Raw genomic sequence first — 20,363 nt, forward strand, 5'->3', positions numbered from 1 at the left:
GTAATTTATAGATCACATATAAATAATTTATCGTTATTTTAAAACTTACGATATTTTAAAAAAAATATTAAATTCTTTGTTTTGGTTGTTTCGTGACTTGAGAGGATTAACTTGCTTAATTTATAAATTAAGTAATGACACTTAGCCGATTGACCACATGAGTTAATTTGTGCACAACATTCAAAAACAAATTATCTTGGAATTGAAAAAAAAATAGAAAACAAAGTTGTTGCTGTTTTGTTGGAACCAGAGAGAATCAAAGAACATATATATTAAAATTCGTGACAGAATTATATAGTAATTTAAGAAACATTAATTATGTGATACTATTACTCAAAAATTAACACTAATAATAATTCAAGAAACATTAATTTGTCTAAATATATGCCTATTTGAAAACATTCCAAAATTGAACATTGATATACTCCCTTCGTCCGGCATTGTTTATCATAGTTTCTATATTTAGAGTCAAACTATAAAAACTTTAACTAACATTTTAAGATGCATTTCATCATATTAATATGCAAAAAGAATTTGTAATTTAATACTTTTTATATAGTTTTAGAATATCTAATTTTTTTATTTAAAATATCAAATTAATGTGATCTAATTTATTTTAAAAATTAATTAAATTGACTTTTTAATAAGCGTAACATGACAAACATTTTTGAACGGAGGAAGTATAATTTAAGAAACATTAATTTGTCTCAAAAAATTTGCTTGTGTTCTATAATTTGTTTTGATATGGCCATGGTAAATATAGACCTTGCGAAAAGCATAACAAAAGTAAACGCATAAATGCAAACTTCCGAAATCTATTGGTTTATTTATTCCCTATCGTATATTTTATTTATCATATTTTTTTTCACATTTTTTAAGAAACATTAAATAAAAGAATTTAATTATTTTTTATTTTATTAATATTTTCTTCTTTTTTTCTTCATGTTTATTTGAGTAGGGATAAAGATAACAATTATCAATTCATTATATCTTCCGATTCTTTAAGTAACAATTTACCACACTAAAATTGCAAGAAATTTTGAATTAGACGTATTTATTTTTTATTTTATTTTGATTAACATCTTATTCATTATTTTAGCTCAATTATATGAATACGACAATCAAAATGTAAGAAACTATAAATTAGACGTATTCATCTTTTCTAATTTTGATAAACATCCTAACTAATTTATTAAATCAATTACATAAATACGAAAATTAAAATGATCTTTTCTAATATTGATATCGATCCTATCCGTTATTTTAGATCAATTACATAAACACGATGAATAAAATAGATGGAAGAAATATTCAGTAAAAGACATTTTTTGAAATTTACTCATTCCAAACAAAAAATAAGAATTTTGGGGGCAATTTGACCAAAACTTAGCATTTAACACGGAAAATAGCCACGTGTAAAACTATTTATTGTAAACTTCAGAGTCCAACGCATCGAACGTGTGCTCCAATTCTCACACAAATGTATTAATTTGCTGATTTTCTGTTTCTTCTAACCACCACCTTTCTACTTTTTTCCACCACCGTTGGCTACGGCGGAGACACCAATTTTTGTTCATTTTTCCCCCTTCCCGTCGGTTAACCACTCCGCCATAGCCGGCGGTTACACGATTCACCTTCAACTTTTTATATATCACATTGCCTCAAGGATCGTTTTTGTTTTGTGTGTGTAAATTTGTGTGTATATATATATATATATATCAATGGCGGATGAGAATTGTGAAAATGTGGTATATCTTCATGGAGACTTTGATTTGAAGATTATAGAAGCTCGAAGGTTACCTAACATGGATTTAGTAACTGAACGTCTCAGTCGATGCTTTACAGCTTTAGATATCTGCCGGAAACCGTTTACTCGCCGGAGAAGGAAAGGTCATCACCGGAAAATCATCACCAGTGATCCGTATGTGACGGTTTGCTTAACCGGCGCTACTGTGGCGCGTACGCGCGTGATATCGAATTGTCAGGATCCTGTTTGGAACGAGCATTTTAAAATCCCGCTTGCTCATCCGGTTTCGGTAGTAGAGTTTCTGGTTAAGGATAATGATGTATTTGGTGCGGATTATATCGGAGTTGCTACCGTGCTGGCTGAGAAGATCAAGTCAGGTGAGCTAATTGATGATTGGTTTCCTATAATTGGACCTTATGGAAAACCTCCGAAGCCTGATTGTGCAATTCGGCTGCAAATGAGATTCATACATTGTGATGGTAATCCTGCTTATAACGGCGGTATATCAGAAGATTTTGGCCTGAAAGCGAGTTATTTCCCGGTGAGGCACGGAGGATCTGTTACTCTGTATCAGGACGCTCACGTGCCTGACGGGATGTTGCCGGAGATTAAATTGGATGATGATAAGATATTTGAGCATAGCAAGTGTTGGGAAGATATATGTCATGCGATATTGGAGGCACATCATTTGGTGTACGTGGTAGGGTGGTCAATTTTTCACAAGGTGAAGCTGGTTAGGGAGCCAAGTAAGCCGTTGCCGAGCGGCGGAGATTTGACACTTGGAGAGTTGCTTAAGTACAAATCGGAGGAAGGTGTGAGGGTATTGCTGTTGGTTTGGGATGATAAAACTTCTCACAGCAAGTTCTTTATTCAAACGGTATGATATTTGTGCCTTTATGGATAATTTTATGGTGAATGATTTTCAATTTGATTAATAGATTGTGTAACTTGGTATTATATAGCATTTGACTAGTTGGTGAGGCACATTATAATAATCTACTTTTCCTTTTTGGAACTTTACATGTATGTTGGGATTATGTAGATTGTAAGTACTTCTCTCTCACCCTTTTCCCTTTTTGAATCTTTGTTCCTGTTCATTTTAGGAAATGTTTTTCTAGGTTGTATCTTTTCTCTCCTAACATGGAAAGTTAAAAATGCTGGCTCTTTTCTTGGTATTATGGATGAACAATGAATTCTTTCATTGCAGCTGATAACTATGCTAGGTCCAGGGCTCTGCAAAAGTACAAGCCGATAACTTTATTCTTGCTTTTTAAACCAACCGGAAAAAGAGGGAAATACCGTGATTCCGTATTTTGGAAGTTGTTAATGGAGTAATGGACTATGATATAGGTCAAAGATCTAGTGGCTTTTGAAGATTGAGGCATCACTAGCTAGATCTTATGGTAATGATGGTCCTTTTTGCCTATTATCTGCTTGTGTAATGTGAGTTCATGAAGAAGTACCAACTCTATAGGTGCTTGGCTTCATTCGCTGGATGGCCTGATATTCCTTAAGCTTACACTTCTCGATGTTTTTGGCACTACCTTTATGCCTTCAACAAGAATTGTTCTACGGAGGACACTTGTTACCCTCATGCACTTTTGGAAGTTGATGGCATTACTGGACACCTCCCTTGAGCGCATTTAAAGCTCTTGTTAAGTCTATCCCCATAGCTTATTCTGTAAGAGACCCCAATAACCATTTTGTTGAGCTTTCCTGTTTATGTGTGCAGTACCGGCTTAATTTGATCGGTCAAACTGTGTTTGAAGTTTGTTAGGTGGTAGTCTACCTCATGGAATGAGTGGATTGTACAGGTAGAATCTTTTATAGCTAGAAGATTACTGGTGCTTGTTTCAAAAAAAAGTTTTTAAAAGCCTTCTCAAGAATATATACTTTGAAGAATGATGTAAGGCAACTGAATGGGGCCTTTCAAGGGCCATAACTGAATCTCAGACTGTGGGGCTCTGTAGCCTTTCATGTAGTTTACCCCTGTGCATCTACAATGCCTTGCTTTTCTTAATATTTGAATTAGTTGTGTAAGATGTTAACTTAATTGCATATATTATTCTTTTAGCAATTTTCGTGTAGTTGATAGTATTTTGATACTGTACTTCTGATTCAATAAGCACCAAATTGTGCAGGATGGAGTGATGCAAACTCATGATGAAGAAACTCGGAAATTTTTTAAGCACTCATCCGTCAACTGTGTGCTGGCACCTCGTTATGCGAGCAGTAAGCTAAGCATTTTCAAGCAACAGGCATGCTTCATACCATACCAATATTTTGTTTGACTCGAGTAGATGATAGTCTGATTATGGATGATTTCTGGCTTTTAAGTTCAAGGGACAATTTTCAAGCCTGAAAACTCAAAATTCTTGATCTTTGTGGCAAACTGCTTCCTCTTTGTCCATGGTAGCTCTTTGCCATTTTAATTATCATATTTAAGACCTACAATAAGAAAATTTTCATTCCTTATCTGAGATAGGAGATGTAGAGAGACCTACATGGAAAAAGTAATTTAACTTTGTCAAAAGTTTACTTTAAAATGTAACGAAGAAAAGCATAGGCATAAATATTCAACCTATATATCAATCACTTGTAAGATGTGCTTGTGTTTACATTATTTCTGTGAAAATACTTGTGTCCTATGATCTTGCATAAGATCGCTCCCTCCAAAGACCTGACAAACTATACAAGTTCCTTTTCATTTAAACCATCCAGATAACTTACATTTCTGTTTATATAATATCCAGGTGGTGGGAACCCTTTATACGCACCATCAGAAGTGTGTGATTGTGGACACACAAGCCAGTGGCAATAACCGAAAGGTTTCAGCTTTCATTGGCGGTCTAGACCTCTGTGACGGCCGTTATGATACACCTGAGCATAGATTATTCCGTGATCTTGACACAGTCTTCAAGGATGATTTTCATAATCCAACATTTAGTGTGAGTATTTTTCATTGTAGACCTCTGTGATGGGAAATATATAACACCTGAGCATACATTCTTTTAGTAATCTCAACCTGCCAAAATATTACATATAGGCAATTCAAAAAATCTGTTTTCCTAAGCAGTTGATATTTTAGTTTTCAGTTATCTTTTTCTCTTGCAAGCCTATAAAAATGATGACACACTTGCTCTCTGAACTAATGTTGTTCCTCTCTATCCGACCTTCATTTATTGACCCGTTATCAAGTTTTTTATCCCCGACTGATGTTTTGAGATTTTTCCTGGCAAAGATATAATTTTGTCTTTTTAATAGACAGGAACCAAGGCACCTAGACAGCCATGGCATGACTTGCATTGCAAGATTGAAGGACCTGCCGCATATGATGTACTCACAAACTTTGAGCAGCGATGGAGAAAAGCCACAAAATGGTCAGAGTTTGGAAGACGTTTGAAAAAGATATCTCATTGGCACGACGATGCTTTGATCAAAATAGAAAGAATTTCTTGGATTACAAGCCCTTCCTCTTCTGTTCCAAATGATGACCAATCTTTGTGGGTTTCCAAGGAAGAAGATCCTGAAAACTGGAATGTTCAGGTTCACATGAACTAACTTTTTTCTTCACAACGTAAATATTGAGTCATTGATTAGGTTTAACTAAGTTAAAGCTAACACTATGTTGTTTGAATGCTTACAGGTCTTTCGATCTATTGATTCAGGGTCTTTGAAAGGATTCCCAAAAGATGTTCTTTTGGCAGAATCACAGGTGCATACTCTTGTAGCTTCTTGTTTCTTGAAGTCCATACTGAAAGTTGGATATCACATGCCATCTTTATATAACGTTTGTTTCGAAATTTTTTAAACTTTCTAAAAGGTCCTTGACATTTTTCATTGCAGAACCTTGTCTGTGCAAAAAATTTGGTGATTGATAGAAGTATCCAGATGGCATATATTCAAGCAATTAGACAGGCACAACATTTTATCTATATTGAAAATCAATATTTCCTTGGGTCATCATATGCTTGGCCTTCATACAAAGAAGCAGGTTTATCATCTTTATTCGGAATGATTGTTGTTCCTAATCTTATTTAGCATCATTTATCTTCTTCTGTGCTTTTGGATTGTCAAAGGAAAGTAAGAACCGTAACTGCCTTGAGATATGATACAAATCCAATGTCTCTGACTAATGGAGTTCTTTCTCATTTTATGTTTGGTTGGGTTAAAGAGGAGGTTAGGTGGAAGGTGATTAACATGGATCGGAAGGATCAGTTACCTTGTTTAATCATGAATAAATAACAGGATTAAGTAAATTGTAGGCCATGGTACCCTTCTACTTCAGAAGTTGTGATGCCTTCAGTTTTGGAGAGAAATATTGTGATTTTAATGACAAATAGTTAAATTACACTCATGATCTAAATCCCCTTCTTTATCAAAAGATAGGTGATTTCTTCCCATTTGTTTACACATTGGTGGATAGAGTTAGTTGGTACTTATGCTGGTGAGGTACCGGAGGATTAGTTGAGACTTTTTCTTGTACTTTCATTTACATTTAATATGGAGAATAACCCTTTTTCTTTGAAGTGAACAATGCTAATCCACTTTGGTTCCCTTCTTTTTCCCTTTGTTTTAACCAAATTAAGTGTTAAAGACATACTATGAGCTGAAATTCATCATTGCAGGCCTACTGTTTTTTCACCCAACCATGGCCATTAACATGAATCATATTAGAAAAGACATGAATCATCTCTACTCAAGGAGTCGTACCTTAATGAGGCTGTTTGGTCACCTAGACTACGCCAGTGAATAACGGTTTCCTTGGTTCTGTGTGCAACTCTTTATGGCTCCATCGTTTTTTGTTCCCTGATCAGTGTTTGCTTATACTTTAGGTGCTGATAATTTAATTCCCATGGAGCTTGCTTTAAAAATAGCCAGCAAAATTCGGGCAAAAGAGCGGTTTGCTGTTTATATTGTCATTCCAATGTGGCCCGAGGGAGTCCCCACTTCTGCCTCAGTGCAAGAAATTCTGTATTGGCAGGTTATGCAGCGTACTATTCTTTAAATGTCAGCATTGTATGATTGGTCTGCTTGACTGTTTTAATCAATAAAATAAGAATGTGATTTAACTTGATCGACTGAAAGAAAGACATACAGTGTCCAACTTTTCGGATCACCAGTGCATGATTTGGTAATTCTTGCCCCTAACACGGGGATAAGTGAGCCAAACGTGATAATCTAATTAGTTTGGTGGATAATTGAATAATTGAGTATATATCTACCTGTAGAAGTCCTCCTTTTGGTTTTGGTGCTCCTCCTCTTTTACTTGTTTCTCTGTTTTCTCTTCTCTTTTGGATGTAATGAACACTTTCTTAGTTCTGTTGCCATTTCCGAAAGAGAATATAGTAAAGACCTCTTCTTTGCTGAAGGGTACTGACAATTCCATTACACTTCTTGGACTTCAGTTTTACTCCGTTTAATTTATTGAGTTTGTTGTAGTTTGATGCCAGAAACAATCAAAGATTGTTCTTAGTTCCTAAGAGACTATATCCTTCGCTGCTATTCTCATTATCATGTTTCTCTTGCAGAGGCAAACTATGAAAATGATGTATGGAATCATTGCTCAAGAGCTAAAATCTTCTCAACTTCAAGATGTACATCTTTCTGACTATCTAAACTTCTATTGTCTGGGTAATCGAGAAGAATTACATGGAGAATCAAAGTCTAACTATGCTTCAAATGGCGATTTGGTAGGAATCTTTTTTTTCATTATGTCTGCTAAGTTATTGTCATGTTACCCTTTCGCTTAACGATGCTTTAAAATCTATCTGATGTTTTTTGGAATTGAAGTGGTTCGATATACTCAAGGATACCCTCTTTTCCTTCAGTTAGGCTACTTCTCCAACTGTATGTGCTTGATTGTGAATTTCTGATCACTGAGACAAACTTTTAAGTAAAATTAGAAACATGTTTGTCACTTTGTATACTCTGTATGCACAAGTATCTATGCTAGTTTTCTAGATTAAAAGAAATAAAACTATTCTAACTCGTGAACGGAACTAGATTTATTTCTCTGTAATTTGATCATTTCATGACATCGGCTGAGTACCCATCAACTCTTCTGTATACATTATAAACCAAGAGAATACCTTAAACAACATTTGACCAGTTATAGGAGCTGTCTCTCAAATATTTCCGAAGAACAAATAGTAGCCTAGTAGTATTTGGATCTATTTTTTTCTTTTGTATGTTCAACATAATAGAAGTACACCAAATTGGCGTGCTGTTACAAAAGAAATCACAAAAGATTCAGAGATGGTTGTATGAATCTTTTGAAATCCTAGATATTATCTCATTATAGATATCTGATTATGTCCTTTTCTTACTTGAGCCGAGGATCTACAAAAAACAGACTCTCAACCTTAACCAAAAACTATCTGTGTTGTTGTTATGGATAGACTTGTAAGTACACATAATGATGAGGGCTAATTTTGCCATGAAACTGCCATCAGATTTCAGCTTCACAGAAATTTGGACGGTTTATGATATATGTACATGCCAAGGGGATGATAGTGGACGATGAGTATGTCATTTTAGGATCTGCCAATATTAACCAAAGATCTATGGCTGGTTCAAGAGACACAGAGATAGCTATGGGTGCGTATCAACCTCATCACACTTGGGCTATGAAGAAAAGACATCCACATGGCCAGGTCCGTGAATCTCCTTTCCCAAATAAAGCAAACTAGACCATTTTTGTTTTTGATCAGAAGTAGCAAATCTTAATCAAAAGCAGGAAATTTTTTTTGATCATGCTACCCTGTCTACATAAGAATCTTCTTGACATATCTGACTAAAATTAACAACTACAGCTGAATGTAGAGGCGGATAGATTTTCTATTTGATTGGTTCAACCAAACTCAGTATTTTCAACATTGAACATAGATATTGATGTGAAAAAAATCAGTAACATTGCAATAAATGTTACCTTCTGAACACGTAAAAGTTGAAATCACGTTGATCCGCCTTTGACTGCAGGTATATGGTTATAGAATGTCTCTATGGGCAGAGCACATGGGCAAGTTAGACGATATCTTCACAAAGCCAGAAAGTTTGAACTGCGTGAAGCATGTAAATGAGGTTGCTGAAGATAACTGGAAAAGATTTACAGCTCATGAATTCAAACCTTTACAAGGTCATCTTCTCAAGTATCCCGTCCAAGTAGGTACTGATGGGCAAGTAAGTTCCTTGCCTGGTCATGAATATTTTCCTGATGTTGGTGGTAAAATACTAGGAGCTCGAACCAATCTTCCTGATGCTTTAACCACATAACTCTTCCGTCTTCCGGTTTTGTAATGCCTGTAAATCAAACCAACTTCTTATAGAATTGGTGAGAATAATTAGCAGAATTCCAACTCAGTGAGCAAGAAATATATCATCTTGGTTGCTGTCGAAGTTGCGCATCATGTTTACTAATGTTATACCATTCTTTGTTATACTAATAATGTAATATATATCTTGTTCATGATGATCTCAAGAATCTCTCCAAATGTACAGTTAACTTTAAAGTAATTTCAACAGGTGCAGAGTGAAAATTTTCGGCCATTTGCGGTTATCTAATTTCCGTCTCTTCTATATCCCTTTCTACTTTGAGAATGATATTTTTATTCTTTAGTTTCATTGGTGTAAATACGGATAAGTTCATACAGGTTAGGAGATACTATGTTGCTCGGATTCTTCAAAAACACTCTACTTATGGATGATTTGACAACATTTTTGAAGAGTCTGAGCAACTGAAACGGTATGTTGTTTACCATCAGGAGAAAGGTTGAACTTTTTGATGTTACAAAAGCAACATTACAGTCCAAAAAAGCTGGTATTAATCACAAAATGACATTACATGGATAAATATGCAACTTTAATTTCCTGAGTTTTCATTACACCTCAAAAAGAGAAGGGCAATACTAAAAGGAAAATGTTGAAATTGATGGGAACTCAAATCAACTTTTACATAACAGAGGTGTGAAAAAAAATTAGTTCACAGTAACTTTGCCAACCATTCCAGCTCCCTGGTGAGGTGCACAGTAGAAAGTGTAAGTTCCTTTCTCACTCAAAGTGACACTGTATGTCTCTCCTGCTGCATTCAGAAGATCCTCTTCAGACATGGAAATCTTACTAGCATCCACACCAGCTGGGATTTCATCTTCATCAAATACGACGTTGTGTGGGAACCCTGCATTGTTCTTGAATGTAATTTTCTCACCAGCACTAACGCTGAAGTTTCCAGGAATAAAAGCTAGACTCCCATCATCACCACCAAGCAACACTTCTAGTGCCATGGCATTGCTAGCAAGCATCGCGCTAACAGCGGTGGCAGCAACCACAGCACCGACATCTTTCAAAGACGCCTTCACGGTCAATCTGGCAACTGGGGCAGCTGCCACCTTAGCGGATGCACCGGTGCTAACTCTGGAAGATGATGAAGCACCAGCCTTAAGGCCAGTGAAAGATGGAATAGCAACAGCAGCAGAGGTAACAGTGGCCATTGTTTATTAATATGCTTCTTGTTGTTGCTTTTGTGATTGAAAATTTGGAATCAAGAGAAGGGGAGGAGGAGTTGATGGGGTTTTAATATGTGAGGTTGTAGATAGAGTAACGAAGGAAGAGGTTGATTCTTTGTATAAATGAGTGGTGTACACTTTGATGAGAGGATGGACAGTTATCTGCTGTGAAACAATGCTATTGGTTGATATGGATTATATATCCTATGACGTGTATATGTTTATCTAAAAATGGAAATTGAAGGGCTACAATTATATTGAATGTACAAAAAGTTTAAACTAGTAGAATATATAGAAATTTCAATACGTAGATATTCCATTATGTGGCTCTATAGAAGGTCACAATTCCCCTTTGAAAGATGCAGACATGTAATTTATGATAGGTTTAAGATGCGTTTTCGACTTGAATAATATATTTACAGTTAAAAGAAGTTTAGTTATGTTAATGGAAAATACTAATGTGATTATCTATGGAACGAGACATGATTAACTTAACCATAGCTCACAAAAGAAGATATTTTCAAAACAAATAAACCCTCGTATACAAAAAATAAATATAACTTTACTTGTACATACTAGTAAGTGAAAATATCTACAGTATAAGTGTAAATTTATCTTTTACTTGCATTTTCCCCTCGATTAATCTAAAAACCCTTTAACTCTATGAAAAGGGTGTGATCTATAGGCTTTACTATCCTAATGTAAGCACTAATGATTGTTTGTACGATTCAAACTTCTGACCTATAGATCAAACGGAGACAACTATACATTATTTAATATGGGGTTCTTTACATGAAGAGAGGACTAACCTGCAAAGTTTCCACAAATTTGATGCTCCATGCATTGACATAGAATAGGCCATAAACATTAGGAAATGCAAACTCATATATATATTTATGCTTCTTGTAGGGTACTCTAATGTACTACCCTTATTTCAGTTGTACTGCAATTGTACTAAGTAGTTTTTGCTACAACCCTCGAGGCCTATTCCATCTAATTCTGCTTTACAAATTCTAATTCAAAATATCATCACATGTGGACTGTGCTTTAAATATACCTTGAGTGAAGGTTTCATACTTAACAAAGCATACATAGAGCAACAGAAAATGATAACCCCCAAAGCCACACTCTCACAGTAGGTACGTATACTCTCAAAGCCACACTCTCACAATGAGAATGGGTATTAATCAGCTTCTCTTGCTCCTATGGTAACAGTAAGGATGAGCTTAGTGCAAAGGACCATTAACCTCATTGCAGAGGCGAATTCAAGATTTTAAGCTTATGGGTTTCCTACAATGTCCTTGAGTTTATACAATAATAATTGGGTCCAAATTCAAATATTTATCCATATTTAGAGAATCTGTAATACATATAGAGAGCTTGTGCAGGAACTACTGGGTTCACTTGAACCCCTAGGCTACCATTTAACCTCACACCAAGTCACCTAAGTGGTAAGTAGGAAAAGCCACTATCTGACTTTCAAATGAAGTGCCAGCAACACAGTTCCCTCAATGGAAAACCAAAATCAAGCAAGGTTCCATTCTGGATAAGTAGCCTATCAAAAAGATTCCCTAACATAACCAACTGGCTTACATCGCATCGCCAGTCATGCTCACTGGCTTGCTTGTAAAAGAAAAACAATAAAATCCAGCTCAAAAGGTTGACAGCTCTTGAATCTAGAGCTGCTTTTCATTCCAACCAAGTTAGTACTCGATTCCCCAAGTTCACAACAGGCATATAATGTCAAGATGAACCAGCAAAAACAAAAACTCTGGCATGATAGTTCAGGGGTACAAAAATGCTTTGCTTTGTTCAATAAAGCCAGAAGGGAAAAAAGGGGTCGGAACAATCTAGTTTAGGAATCATGCAGCTAACTTATCTCATTTCTGACTCTACTAGGGGTATACTGAAGTAACCATCGCTGTTACATCCCCCCTATGGACCACTTATTCACCCAAACCAATTATAGTGTATAAAAATAAAAAGAAACCTGCAGAGTTAGTAAGCACATGTAAACAAAAGCCAAAAAGTGGCTGGCATTTTGACATCCTAGAGCATAGATAGGATATCCTTCAGCGAGATTGTGATTATAAAATATGGAATAAATTCATCACAAATATTAGAACCCAGCAGCACAAACGTATACGCAAACATCAATAAGGACAGGGCACTTGTCCAAACAAACTCCATAATGGAATCCACAAGATTCAAGATCAAACCAAGATAAGACATATCAATATGCATATTCAATTATTAACAGTCATATAAACAGGGTATACTTGTTATTTACAGTCATGTGATTAAAGAAACTGCCTAATAGAAGCAAGGGAATGTATAACAGTCTAATTTTTACACATCCTTCTATCAGACCTTAAAAAAGCGGAAAGACGTCATCGTTGTCATCATCCATATCAAAATACTTGAAGCCAATATCATTGTCTGGATTTGGATTGAAGTCAGGACTCACGTAGCATTTCATCTCATGGAACAGGTTCAAATTGTCCACAAGCTTGTGAAATACATTGCATCCACAACACTGCCAAAACAAGAAACCAAATAAATTAGCTTACATGCCAAGCAGCAGAGAATGCTAAACATTTGGCAGTTTATCCTCCGATAAAGATTAAAGATTCCATAGAAGCGGCTAGTCCAAGGCATATTGTATGGATTTTTGTCGCACAAATTACATAATATCATAAATAGCCACCCCAGCTATTACCCAGCCCCTGGAGAGTTTATCAACAAATGCAAATCTTCGGTCTCATCCTCGATATTCGGATATTGAAATATATAAGACCAATACAATGATTCAAAATCTCGTCCGATCCCTCACCCTAAAAAGTTATATTTCTCAATAAACTTGGTTGATTAGGGTAAAATTGCATCCCTTAGAAACAAGTCCTCTTTACTTTTCTCTAGAAAGTTTCTTACCAAGTCCTCATTACTTTTTTCCAGAAAGATCCTTTCTTACTTCTGAGGGAAGCATTTGTCTTCTATTTTTCGATAAAGATATAAAATAATAAGCTACATAAGAAAGGGTCACTGATTCATTCTTTCATCAACCAATGTAACTTGTAAGGTTCTTGTTAGTAAAGTACCTGGACAAAAACAGTGCCATCAGTATAGGCATGAGGATTGATGGCACGAGTAGTTCGTTGGCCACAGACGTTGCAAGTAAAGGCCACACGCATACGCCTTCGCGGAGATTTAGTAAAGAGAGACCAAGGGAAGGTGGAAATCTGGTCAGTATTGGATTCAGAATCAGAACCAGCAGGCACAGGTGGCCCCTCCATACCCGAGCCAGTAGTCCAGCCTCTCACATTAGCTGCACTAAGGACCAAACCCATAGCTGCATCCTGGTGAAAATCCCCGAAAGAGACACTGATCAGAACCCCAAATTCACCACAATATAGTTAAAAACCAACAATTTAAACAAAGAAATAACTCAATTTTGTGGATGATAACTCAAAATCCAGCACAATCCACCGACTAGAATCCCAAATGACCTCAACTTCCTGGAAAACTCAAAAATTATACCAAAGAACGAAACGAACTTTAAAGTGAAAAATCAAAACTACTCTTGCACCCCCATCAATCAGAACCCCAAATTCACCATATTTTTGTGGAAACCCAACAATTCATTGAATGAAACCGAAGTATATTCGAGATGTGATGTTTCAGAATTACCTTAAATCAGAACCCAACAATTAAATCAAAGAAAATAAAATTTAAGCAACATCGAGGTTGATGAATCAAAAATACCCCTAAATAAAGTAGACCCACAGATGAAAACCTCAAAATCAACATAATTTCATGGAAACCCAACAATAAAATCAAAAAAAAATTGAACTTTGAGGTCAATGGATCAAAAATACCTCTAGATAGAACAGAACCACAAATAAAAACCTCAACAATCACCATAATTTCATGGAAACATAACAATCAGATCAAATAAAAGTAACAAGTTTAAGCTCGATCAATCAAAAAATACCTTGGAGAGAGTAGGATTGTTGAAGATGGGAACGATACTGGTGTTGTCATTCGCATCCGATTGAAGATCGGGTTCATTTCCATTATCTGAAAAAACAAAAACAAAAACAAAAAGATTAGCATTAGAATCAATAAATGATTGAAAAAACATGAGAAAAAATGAGTAAATTACATACTTTTGCGTGAAACTGAAAACTTGACAAATTTACGAGAAGAGAGATGTTTGGATTTAGGAGCAAAAACGGATAGAGAAGGAGTAGTTGTGGCAGAAGACGTCAAAGTTTCCATGGCTATCAGTGAAGCTTTGCAGATTTTTATTTACTTTGTAATGTAAGGAAGATGAAAAAAAGGAAAAAAAAAATTGAGACTCAATATATACTGTTGCCTTTGCCGACTTTACTGTATAAAATCTCTTGCTGTTTTAAACAAAATTCCTTTTGTGGTTCCAATAGCTCGTGACGAAGATGTTAGTAACTCAGTTAATTAAATTTAATTTCGGATATAATTTGAATGTCTTAGCCCGTTGAGTTAATATTTTGCATATCATTTCTATGATTTAAAATTTATCTGATGACTCGAGTGAATAGTCTTTCGTTTCTCTAGATTTTGTTTGGTTGATAAGAATTTGATTTTCGCTATATAATTCTCTTCTCTTACATAAGTTCGTTTTCCATTCTTACAATTTTCATATGATACAATTCTTTTTTTTTAATTGTTTTAGACATGACATTTTGCTACTATATTTATTTTAATTGAAGATGTATGGAAAAGACTTTCTACTTTCTAATTATGTCATTAGTCATGATTACGTGGAAACAACTTTGCTTCTTTAGGAAAATTTCCACATTTTGGGCCCAAGCCCACATAGAACTGGACTTTTATAGAAAGCCCACACAGAACTGGACTTCAATAGAGAAGGCTTGGATCTGTTAGTGAAATGTTCATTTTCTTTTAAAGTGTAGCTCAAATTAGACCTAAGATTTCACATTTGATCATAAATGGCATACATACCGTATTTTCGTAAATATTATGTGTACGATTCCTCTCCAAATCTCACTATTGGAATTACTCAGATATGTTGTTATTTGTTGTTAATACGTACGAACAAAATGTATCAGGCGAAATATAATTAATTGATAAAATGATCTTTTACTTTATCGAGAGAATATTTGGATTCTATTAATAACGAAGATTCTTTATTATTCTTTTCTTTTGGAATGGTATAGGTTCAAGATTCAAGTAATACTATCGAAATTGTTCTTGAAAAATGACTCAGTATAACCTATTCTTCGAAATAAGTTATTAGCTTAATATTAAGGATAAACTTTGTAGTCTTATCGCAATAGTATGAATTATCATTGGGATGATAGTTAACTTAAAGGGAGGAGGATCGCCCAAGCTTTATGCGGAGTCTACCCATCTCATTAACCACCGATGTGGGACTTTTGTCATTCTTTAACACCCCACGTCACGCCCAGTGCTTAGCATCTGGTGCGTAGACAATTTGATTTTGGGGACGCCAACATCGGGTGAGATGGGCCCTGCTCTGATACCAAGTTAAAGAAGGAGAATTTGATAATGACTCTCTATATTTTGAGAGTATCGTCTATTCATGTATATATAGTATTACATAAGATATAATCTGAAATACATGAGATAGAGTTTATATGAGATTAAAACTCCTAAATACAAGCTAACTATCATCCAAAGGATAATCCAAACTATTGCGAGAAGACTACAATTGTTTATCGTTAATACTGAATCTCAAATATATATATATATATATATATATAATTAAGCTCCTGTCATGAGATCAAGAACCAAATCGCAGTTTAAGATTTGGAAAATTAAGTTATCATTTAAATTATTTAATAATTTTATCTTAATTAAACTATTCTTTGGTATTACCTACAATCTAGGCTTAATTTAAAAATAATATCACTTTGACCATTCACTTGCCCCTTTTTATTTTATTCAACAAAAGAGAAAGAACAAACATACCCTACCAAATACTTATATTTAATCTTTTCTCTTTTGTGTATTCTTCTCATTGGTAGTAGATTTTTTATTTAAAAAAGACTACCATGATGTATTATGAACAAACATTTAATAGTGTACCTACCTTTTTTTTTGTATGTGTTATAAGAAAAATAATCACATAAAATAGTTTGATGAAATATTAGTGTGAATGAAGATATACTACTATATGATGTCACCAAGTCCACTTATGATTCACCATAGATTCAAAAAGAAATTAATATAGTTTTAAAATACTTACTATTTGATGATGAAACAAAATCACAATGTTTGTTTTTTTCACTACCATAATTTACATGATTAGAACTTAGAAGGTGTCAACAATAATTAAAATAGGAAAGTTTATTTAATCATTATCAATCGTCTTTCTTAAGAATTATTAGAATATATAACTCATTTATTTTTAAAAATTATTTGAATGTGTCAATACTTTCAACTTGTTTATTTCAATCGGTCATTCTAATAAAATAACTTGACATACTACAAAGCACTCACATTTTTTTCTTGATATGCTCTATTACTCGTCATTTATTTGATACTTTTTATTTATTAATAAATGACTTTTTCAAATTCTAAAGTTAAATTGAATAAAATTAATTCCTAAAAGCTAAATTAATATACTTAGATGTAGTGTATTTACTATTACTTCAACTTGTAATGTTTCATATGTTAAAAATAATAAATGTTATTTCCTTTGTTCCTTTTTATTGCCTTTTGAGCTTCATATCAAGAAAATCATATAATATTAATTCCTAACGTTCTAATTCATATCGCTCCAATCACCTTTTCAATGATCTTTACAAAATTATATTTAAATTCATGATTAAATTACTAATTTCAATTCTTGAAATTTAAATAATATCATCTTTGATTGAGATAAAAAAAAATACGTTTATGAGCTACCTATCTTTTTGAATAGTAAACGTGAAACTAGATAGAAAGAATATTTTCTTAATTTTTAATAAAATGATAAGTATTTAATTAGTGGTTGTTTTAGAAATGACAATATTATGAGAATATATAAATTTAAAGTAGGGTTTCACTTTATTCATTGAATTTGTCGTCATTTAGGTAGGTGGTTTCTTCCAATAATTTAGGAGGGAATCACTATCTTTGTCTCCCAGCATTATTAGCTCAATATAAATATAATTGGGCTCTAAAATAATTTTTACTTCCACTTCATAATCTTTTGATTTCCACCTTTTTAAAATTATCATTAACGAACATGCTTTTATCATTACATAAGATATAATCATAAAAAAATTGAAATGAATATAGTGAATATTACAGGTATTGGTTCAATCTATACATATGTTGAATAATATAGTTCGAATCTCAAAACATATTTTTGAAACATGATGAATTGTGGATAGAGCAAGTGGTAAGACTAATTTATATGCCACAATTTCGGTTCTTTTGAAGAGTTCGGAAGAATCGATGTACCTCGAGTTCAACTTGCTGTTTTATTGAGTCTCAAGATTCTTTCATGAGAGAATATATGATATATCTTTCATAATTTGTAAATCATAACTGATATATACGAATAATTTTGCTTTTCTATATTTGTTGTATCGACTCAAAAATATACTTTCATCATATTCTGATTGAGGTGTAATGGGCGATCCAAATCACATGGCCCACCCGCGCAATTGATTGCGGTGGTGCATGGTCTATAACGCGGGAAAAAATGCTTATCAAGTATAAGTAGTCTTATTTTTTCGGTTCATTTTTTAAATTTTATGAATTTAATTTGAGAAATTTCAAGCAAGGATTTCATATTTAAACTTGGGGTAGTTAAGTGAATTAAACATAACTTGAATTTATATCATGAATTTAATTTGTTTAGTTTTGTTTCTCATCTCGTTTCTAGAGCACCAACTAAATTTGAATCGCCTTCTCTTATTATAGGGCTTATTCAAATGATAATGATCTCAATATAATTTTCTTCATACTTAAAACTCGAATGCAAAACATTGATTCGAACACAAAATTCAATAGATAGAAATTGGATTATTTAGACATAAAATATAAGTACAAGCAAATCCAATTGACTAATCCTTGCTTATCTTATAAGACCAAAAAAAAAAAAAAAGAAACTACAAGCTGATTGGAAAATAAATTACCAAAATTAGAAAAAAAAAATTACAATCACCATGGTAATTAAAGCCTAATTAATCATTAGTTTGGATAAGCATAAGCAAGGTGAGTAACAATGGCGGATGTGTTAAATCCATTGAAATTTGATCCAGCAGCTTTTGTATAAGCACCCATATTAGGAAAAATCAGCCAGTCATTAACCTGTAGCTCCGGTAACTGGTAATCCCTTAACACGGTATCAAGTGCATCACAGGTGGGCCCGAATACAGTCGACGGAAACGTTTTCGACCCGCCGCAGCTGAGGTTATTACGATTCGACATGCACGCTAATGGCGTCGCCGTCACCGTCGCATGGTCGTAAAGTACACAGTTCATCGATCCGTATAACCCATCGTTGATCCAGTATTCTTTTAATTCACCTCTGACTCTTTTGCCGATGATGGTTGTTGCTAAAGTGAACGCTGTTTCGGCGAAGAAACGACCTGGTTCAGCGATGATGGTTAGCTCAGGGAAGTCGTGGAAGTGGGTTTCCAGAGCTGATTTAACGGCGGGAGCAGCGGCGGTGAATTGGTGGCCGGAGGTAAATCCGCCGCCGATGTCGAGTACCGTCATTTTTGGCATTCCGAGTTGAGCTGCTGTTTCGAAAACCTGTTTCGCTGCGGCTATGGCTCCTAGATAAGCGTTGGAATCGGCGTCTCCGCTGCCGATATGGAAGGACACGCCGGAGACGGTGAGTCTAGCGGCTTGAGCTGTACGGAGGAGCGGCTCGATTTCTTCCGGTAATGCGCCGTATTTTGGACCCATAGGGCATCTCGCGTTCCCGTCGGTCATGGGTTTGATTCGAAGCAAAAGCTCGCATTTCGGGTGATGTTTACGGATCTTGTAAACTTCATCCTCGGAATCGTAAGTTGTGAGATTAACCCCAATTTTCTCGGCGAAAATAATATCCGATTCCGGCTTACAAGGGTTAGCGAAAACAATCCGGTCCGGCGAGATACCATGAGACAAAACATACTCAATTTCAGCACGGCTAGCACAATCAAAATTTGAACCCATAGCAGACAACATGGAGAGAAATGAAGGTTCAGGGTTACATTTAACAGCATAAAACGGACGAATATTTGGTAAAGCAGAGTTCCATTGTTCCATAAGGGAAACAACTTCACCCAAATCTAGAACATAAAAGGGTTGTTTATCGTCCTGTAATTTCTGTGTTATGATTGAAACCATGAAATCCTGAAGGGCATCTTTTGACAGAGGAACAACTTTTCTCGTATGGCCGTTCTCCGCCGCCGCTGCCACCGGAGCTCCGCCAATTGTGGACTGAAGAATGGCCGCCGGATTCAAACCGGAAACAATGACTGTTTGGCCGGCCATTCAAAGAGAAGAAGGAATCAAAGGGAAAATAGGAACCGAAAAATATAAGAATTTCTCTGTTCCCTTTGAGACGGAGTAACCTCAAATAATATTAACCATAATATATAGAGAAAAAAAAAGAGAGAAAAATGTGTAATTTTTTTATTATTATTTATTTTAAGAAAAAAATAATAGTTGTTAAAAGGGGTAGGTGGTCAACGAAATTAATTTAATTAATTACCACTTATATTAATCAAATCATAAAGTGCGTACCTTTTGGTATGTCAATTCAAATCAAATCTATATTTGATCATTTCTTTTTTCTATTATATAAAATACATAAAATTTCTTATTACTTGTATGTTTATCATTGATTAAAAAAATTAAATATTATATTCATTTTATGTATGAATAATTTACGTCCTAATTAGCACTAAACATAATGTTATATTGTATATAGAGAATATATAGTTGCGTAATTCAACTGCAAGCCAACTTCCATATAATTCGTTAGTACATATTATAGGACCACAAAATAAAAACGTAGCAAAAGTCCAAATTGTCATATTATATGCTACATTCCAATTATTCTTTTGGTGGTAAATATCAATCGAAGAAAGTTATTCTTTTGG

The 20,363-nt window shown here is 34.5% G+C and overlaps 4 protein-coding genes across 4 annotated transcripts; 1 reads left to right on the top strand and 3 right to left on the bottom strand.

The window, feature by feature from the left end:
* Positions 1-1,721: 1,721 nt before the first annotated feature.
* Positions 1,722-9,310, top strand: LOC107017607 (phospholipase D delta-like). Its single transcript, XM_015217782.2, has 10 exons — positions 1,722-2,624; positions 3,889-4,005; positions 4,501-4,695; positions 5,012-5,293; positions 5,394-5,462; positions 5,594-5,741; positions 6,583-6,731; positions 7,279-7,440; positions 8,203-8,403; positions 8,729-9,310. The coding sequence occupies exons 1-10, from the start codon at positions 1,722-1,724 to the stop codon at positions 9,020-9,022; spliced, it is 2,520 nt and encodes an 839-aa protein (XP_015073268.1). The 3' UTR covers positions 9,023-9,310.
* Positions 9,311-9,547: 237 nt separating this feature from the next.
* On the bottom strand, positions 9,548-10,736 carry LOC107017609 (plastocyanin, chloroplastic). The gene has a single exon (XM_015217784.2). It carries the CDS (start codon positions 10,234-10,236, stop codon positions 9,724-9,726), a length of 513 nt encoding a protein of 170 aa, XP_015073270.1. The 5' UTR covers positions 10,237-10,736; the 3' UTR covers positions 9,548-9,723.
* Positions 10,737-12,457: 1,721 nt separating this feature from the next.
* Positions 12,458-14,617, bottom strand: LOC107017608. The gene is made up of 4 exons (XM_015217783.2): positions 14,418-14,617; positions 14,243-14,328; positions 13,350-13,607; positions 12,458-12,787 (listed from the first exon to the last, which is right to left on the bottom strand). The coding sequence occupies exons 1-4, from the start codon at positions 14,527-14,529 to the stop codon at positions 12,623-12,625; spliced, it is 621 nt and encodes a 206-aa protein (XP_015073269.1). The 5' UTR covers positions 14,530-14,617; the 3' UTR covers positions 12,458-12,622.
* A 3,641-nt stretch (positions 14,618-18,258) lies between these two features.
* Positions 18,259-19,857, bottom strand: LOC107018207 (ornithine decarboxylase). The gene has a single exon (XM_015218626.2). It carries the CDS (start codon positions 19,750-19,752, stop codon positions 18,457-18,459), a length of 1,296 nt encoding a protein of 431 aa, XP_015074112.1. The 5' UTR covers positions 19,753-19,857; the 3' UTR covers positions 18,259-18,456.
* Between the last annotated feature and the right edge of the window lie 506 nt (positions 19,858-20,363).

This window comes from Solanum pennellii, chromosome 4, assembly GCF_001406875.1.
Source record: "Solanum pennellii chromosome 4, SPENNV200".
NCBI classification, from domain to species: Eukaryota; Viridiplantae; Streptophyta; class Magnoliopsida; order Solanales; family Solanaceae; genus Solanum; species Solanum pennellii.

Excerpts from the sequence above, each read along its gene's own strand:
- LOC107017609 (XM_015217784.2), bottom strand. The coding sequence starts at position 10,236 with ATGGCCACTGTTACCTCTGCTGCTGTTGCTATTCCATCTTTCACTGGC.
- LOC107018207 (XM_015218626.2), bottom strand. The coding sequence starts at position 19,752 with ATGGCCGGCCAAACAGTCATTGTTTCCGGTTTGAATCCGGCGGCCATT.
- LOC107017608 (XM_015217783.2), bottom strand. The coding sequence starts at position 14,529 with ATGGAAACTTTGACGTCTTCTGCCACAACTACTCCTTCTCTATCCGTT. Across the intron at positions 13,608-14,242 it reads ACAATCCTACTCTCTCCAAG|GATGCAGCTATGGGTTTGGT; the intron begins GTATTTTTTGAT and ends GATTTTCACCAG. Across the intron at positions 12,788-13,349 it reads ATGGCACTGTTTTTGTCCAG|TGTTGTGGATGCAATGTATT; the intron begins GTACTTTACTAA and ends TTGTTTTGGCAG.
- LOC107017607 (XM_015217782.2), top strand. The coding sequence starts at position 1,722 with ATGGCGGATGAGAATTGTGAAAATGTGGTATATCTTCATGGAGACTTT. Across the intron at positions 5,294-5,393 it reads CTGAAAACTGGAATGTTCAG|GTCTTTCGATCTATTGATTC; the intron begins GTTCACATGAAC and ends GAATGCTTACAG. Across the intron at positions 5,742-6,582 it reads GCCTTCATACAAAGAAGCAG|GTGCTGATAATTTAATTCCC; the intron begins GTTTATCATCTT and ends CTTATACTTTAG.